The 6,000-nt window shown below is 44.9% G+C and overlaps 1 protein-coding gene across 1 annotated transcript in view; it reads left to right on the forward strand.

The window, feature by feature from the left end:
- LOC142785167 (membrane metallo-endopeptidase-like 1) overlaps nucleotides 1-6,000 on the forward strand; it is a 38,273-nt gene that overhangs the window by 8,878 nt on the left and 23,395 nt on the right. The window contains exons 5-6 of the mRNA XM_075883622.1: nucleotides 1,646-1,729; nucleotides 5,381-5,490. Of these exons, the coding sequence (XP_075739737.1) occupies nucleotides 1,646-1,729; nucleotides 5,381-5,490 (194 nt within the window). The remainder of the gene's footprint in view (nucleotides 1-1,645; nucleotides 1,730-5,380; nucleotides 5,491-6,000) is intronic.

Raw genomic sequence — 6,000 nt, forward strand, 5'->3', positions numbered from 1 at the left:
GTCTTTGTCTGCTTCTTTCTCGCCGGCAGAATAAGCGCGTGGCAATATGTATGCCATGTGGTTGGTAGTGACACTTGAACTACCGGCGCTGCAGGTAATGATTACCAACACAAACACATGTGCTTGCGTTCATCGTGCCGATGCTAAATAGAGCTCCTTGATATGATCGGTCCCTTGTGTTCACGTCGCATAGCATGTGGGCCCAATATCGTGCGTGCGATGTGCCGATTTGCCTCAGACCAAGGACGCTGAAATGTTCAAACAGTGGCCAGCCTAACGCTGTCATTGGCTCTGTTCACATAACAACAATAGAAAAACGCTGCTACCTGTTTCACAGTGTGCACTTAAAACGAGAAAGACAGAAGGGGGGGGGGGGGGGGTAGGAAGCAAATGTTGTCATAAGCAGAGAACTCGGTGGAACTCCTAGGATAGATGGATCAAACGTTGAATGCTTTTCTGCGAACTGTCTGGAGCCCCTCAGTCGACATCTTCGTGAGTGTACGGCCCGTAAGAGTACGATCCACCAGCTGGAGTTGGTCATCCGAGCAGGTGACCTGAGGAATGGCCTCGCAAGGTAAAATGTGCTCGGAACGGGGTCTGTCGCCAGGCGTTCGAGGCAGCTCCACGGTCTACACCCAGCGCATATGTCCAGGATTTCGAAAGAAGATAAACAATGTGTGTCCCCCCTTCACGTCCTCATTGTTTGTACTGCATATCATTTTAATTATAAATCACCAACTTGTCCCAACCTCAAAGCTTGGCCACAAAGACAGTGGAAAAGGCCTTGGTTGCTTGACAAGGTGAAGCATTCATCGTATACCCGTGAATAAATTTGGCATCGTATGTTGACGCTGCTTCCAGATCCTGTAAGGCTGATCATGACGCATACCTTGTGAGTAAAATTCGGTTGTAATGCTGAATAACGGTTACGTATGGTTGAGACATGCGCTCATCTCTGAAAGCTAGGTTGTGCTTGTGACAGGCGATACGAGGACGTATGGTGTGGCAGCACGCTAGCAATAAGATTCGCATGAATGCGACCACAAAAGGGTATATTTAAACGAGTAGTTCGACTTTAGCGGTAAAATTTAAAACCTTGCACACCTCAGCGAGAGAGAATAGGAGAGAGGATAAGTGAGACGGGCTGGCAGTGCGTGTGCTGCTGCACTCTCCAGTGAAACACACTCCCCAGACGCATGAAAGATAATGCGCCGTACATATAGTCGTTGTCGCCTGGCATGACCAATGCTTCACTGTTATGCGCTAGTGAAAGTGCCCTTTGTGCCGCATTCATGAGACTCCATATAATTCCCTTCCTATGCTCCACCTAGAACACTCTGGCTTTGTGTATATTATCAATTTGGTGGACTTGGCGAGTTAGTGAATCATGATAACTTATAATACGAGGGCGTAACGGTAAAGAAACACAAGGAGACAATGACAACCGTACGTATCTGTGCTCTTTTATCTTTGTGTATTTACGCGATCGTATTTTACGTACCAGCTTATCTAAACCCACGTTTCACTTTTGACGCCAATTATACAGGATTCGGGCAGAAGAAAGCTGAGCGTGTCCAATAGCTGAGCTGTCTCCACATGTAAAGACTGTCCCCTGCATTTGCTTGCCTCTTTTTTCCTCTTACAGTTGTCACGGCTCGACCAGCATGTTAGCCAGCAAATGAACTTGCACTGGGTCGCCTCGCATGCTTACATCCGTATGTTCATACCGGTAAGGAAATCCTTCACCATTCGCAATAATCTGAAACTGCTGTTTGTATACCTCAGTACGTGTTTTTTTGCAGGCAACTGCGTAATTGCCACCAGAAATTGCAATTCCGACATAACATTTTTTCAAAGTTGTCTACATAACGTGACAAAATGGTGCTACTCGTAGGGCGTCGAACTAAATGTTACTGTGTGCAAACACGTGTAGGTCAATACGCGTGACTTCAATTTTCCCATCCGACTAAAACTGAATCTTCTGCCCAACTCCAACTTCTTATCACTACCTTCGTGTCTATAGATATAATAGCTTTGCAAACAACACAGCGATGTCTTGATAGGTACTTTTCTCTCACTCCGCAGTCACTAAATCTCTCCTATTGTACTACCTACGGTTACATACACCTCAAATACGCCTTGCCATAACACTACACCTGTACAAAGTATCATGACAATACAAAAGTCATCTGCTCGTTTCAATTTATCTAACTGTAGTCGCAACACTAGCATGACTGGAATGAAGCTATTATTAATCTCTCTTCTCTAGCCACCTCATCTTTGAACGGTTATGAGACACCAGAGCACGGAGTTGCATTTCGTGAAAAAATCATGAACTGAACAAGCCAGTCATCTCGTCGAAATGCGACTATAGCACATATCTGAAATCGTTGGACGTTTCGTGAATGTTATATATCTGGAAATTGGCAGAGTATACTATATATCTAAACGACTGAGCATGGCCACGATTTTAAACTTGGCTACCGACAACTCCATATTTTTACCATATGAAAATGTGACATCATTACATAGGCAATGTGAAGAAATATCGCAGAATGTGTAACGTGATAACGGTAAAGATACACACGGCACACTGTCTGCCGCATACACTATCCCAAGATTTTCAGCAGTCCTCGCTCATATAAACCGGCTGTTTATAACGAAAGATATGGCTCTAATTATTCTAGAGGTGGAGCATTTCTTGCTCGTGGGACGTCACGCGTCCTTCGTCCGCACTAACTCTATGCATGCGCGACTCTCCTCCTTCCCTCTCTCCAACAGCTGCCCATTACTTTCCCCACTTCTCTTCCGCTATTCGCTAGCGCTCGCTCCCCCATTGCGCATGTGCGTCCCCTCGCCTCTCTCTTCTCTACTACGCTCTTCCTCTCAGGCCTCGCAATGCCAACGCAGGGAGCGTCTGTCACCCTACGCTCACTGATAGAGTTTCCTAAAATCAACCAGAGGGAACTCTGCCGCTGCGATCGTTCAGCGATCATGGGAATGATGGGTAGTACACACATTTGGCTAGTCTTCGTACTTTCTGGCGATGCATTGTACTTGTGGCTTCGTTTATTGCTGTGTTTCGGTTTCGTTTCGAAAGAAACAAGAATGCTTTTGAACTTCGTGACTCGATTGGAATAGGTAAGCCTAGAAGAATAAGGTTGTAAAGCACAACGGCTGAACATTTGCTGATTTCGGTTTTGTGAAAAAAACAGCTCGAAGCCACACGAACACACGGAGCCAGAAGTACGAAGATTAGACGAATTTATGTACTACCCATTATTCCCATGCTCGATCGAGCGCCGTGCGTTGCAGCTCCCATAGACACTAGCGCCAGAGTTCCCTCTAGTGTATATTTAGGAAACTCTATGCGCTCACTCTCCCCTCTCTTGTAAGCATTCCTCCACGCTGCGTCTCGCAACGCCGATACAGGCAGCATCTGCTAGTGAGTTTCTTGATTGAAAAAATTACAGCATATCCACGGAGTGAATGATGATGAGTGGCTGAAGCTCCAGAGATAAATACGGAACCCGTGAATTCTTCGTGAATTTTGGCCAGTCGAACCGCATATCCACGAAGTGAATGATAATCGAAAAGCTCTCTTCACCTGTCAGCATGCCTCCCTGTCTGTCTGTCTGTTTATCAAAACATCTAAAACGCAGCACGCGCCTCCATGCCATTTAGGGATCAATTCGAGTACTAGCGATGCGAACGTCATCTAAAGAACACTTCACGTACTAAAGGTGGCTACGACAGACAACTACGGTGGACAAGCCTATGCCTTAAGGAGATTCACCCCTGAAAACGAACTGCTCATGCTGCACAACTGCGACGCTCCACATCACGTAACCCAAGGGGAGATGATGTAATTTTTAAAAGCAACGAGGGATAAGCTCATTGTTGTTTGCGGTACCAACTACAAAGACATTTCATGTTGTCGGTACTTAGCGCAACTAGGAAATGTCCCGAAAAACAGGCTCACAATCACACAGGCATCTATTCGAGAAAAACACCCCACACAACTCCTTGTGTGTGTTGTGTTGAACGTGAACGTGTTTTTCTAAGTTTGCCAAATTGTTCAAAAGACCTGTGGTATAAGGAGTCACCAGCTAGACTAAAGGAGAAGTTCTGATAAGCACTTTCAGCCACATTCACGGAGCTGTCGCCATGTCACGGACTGTGGCCTGCCTAGGGCTTCTTACAGAATTCAGGACTGCTATTCAAATCCACGTCAGGCTGACCTCTTAGAACCAACACCAGGCTTTAAAACGCTTCGCGTTTCACAGCGGACGTAGTCACATACATACTGTGGTGTCTATGTAAGTATTGCGAGGGAAACTCAGAATCCAGAAACTGGTAATATAGCTCAATCATTGCACCGTGGTTGTACGAAGACAACAGCGCATAACCTACAACAGCCCTGTATGAGTAATCATCGGGCTTCTTTAGTCAGCATTACTTGGTGTTATTCAATATTAGCCATCGTTTTCAGAACGCTATACTCAACACAATTCAGCGCAAACGATTGTGGTAGTATGCAATGAAGATTTTTCTTAAAAATTTTTCAACTTGGTGAGATGCTTTGTTAGACGGCAGTGCCTTCGAGATCAACAAATCAACCAATATTCTTTTTACCGAGATTGCTCATCGCACCCATGCTACAGGATGCAGGTGCGAAAAAACCGTGTTTCAAACAGCACTCGCGCACGCCAGACACAGATTGCTCGTACGACTAGGAAAACAGGAATAATCGTTACATAGGCCCTCGGCTGTCATGGAGGGGATGCTGCTGAAGAGGATGTTATGGAGGGGATGCTGCTCTGGAGTGTATTCTATAGCCGTGAATCGTGTGCTGCAATCGGTAACAGATGAACGCGTGTCACATAGTGTCCACGTTGAATTAAGGGTTGAAATGGGCATTTCTCAACCTCCTCAGGATATGTTTAAATAAAGTCAATCTCTCTCTCTCTCTCTCTGTCACATAGTGTCGCCACTGACGCCTACCTACACCAGAACGTAGCTCTGCACAAGGGACAGAATATCGCTGTCGCTTTCAACTTTTAAAGGCAAAGCTTAAGGTTTCGCCAATTCTTTACTATGGGCCACATCACGCGATACGTGAATGCCACCTACGAAGGTGCACTCATATGACGTGGTTTACGTGAGTGTTTTATAATATTGTCTCCAAACATACTGCGCATGCGCCAAGCTTCGGGTTGATAGTAATAGGCGACGCTGATTGCACTGTTGTAACATCCGTCACATCTCCCAGATGCTTCATAAGATTCGCAGAACGAGTCGACAAGTGTATTCTAGCAGTAAGGTATTCGTTGTTTTAGACAATACCGCATAAATTATACGCTTTCTTTTTCTTTTGCAGTTCCTGTCCGTGATGAAAGGAGCGGAAGATTACATAAGTGAAGACGCCACGTACGTCGTAAAAAATATCTTGCAAGTTGAAGCCTTAAGAGATCTTTTGACGTCGAAGCCGTAAGTGTAGACCCTTTCCACGTGACGCCATCATCTTTACGCACGATACTGCTGGAGACGCGCCAGCATAACCTTTCTCTAATAATCTAAATAACTTAACACTGATGTTGAAACTGTTTCACCAAGCAAAATATCTTGCATTTAAAATAACTGAATGCAGATGAGGAATACACATGGATATGTAAGCATGCGAGGCAGTATTGCAATTGGATGAAATGCCAGATAAGATTACCAAACACAAATATTTATTTAGTTTGTTCAACTACGCATGACAAATTCAAGCAGTTAAACATGTTCATTTGTATCAGTAGCCAAAAAGGGAAGTTATATTCGCGTCATGCGCATAAAAAATAATGAACTGTTATTTATATAACCAGCTGACTCTAGTAAACACTTGTTGAGCCGGGATCTTCCACAGTTAACACCTGCTTCAAGAGCTAACCACAACAGTGAAAAGAACAAGTTACACATGCCAGCGGGATGCGTGATACATTTTCTAGAGAGCGCACT

The sequence above is a fragment of the Rhipicephalus microplus genome, unplaced genomic scaffold (genome assembly GCF_043290135.1).
Source record: "Rhipicephalus microplus isolate Deutch F79 unplaced genomic scaffold, USDA_Rmic scaffold_18, whole genome shotgun sequence".
Taxonomy (NCBI): Eukaryota; Metazoa; Arthropoda; class Arachnida; order Ixodida; family Ixodidae; genus Rhipicephalus; species Rhipicephalus microplus.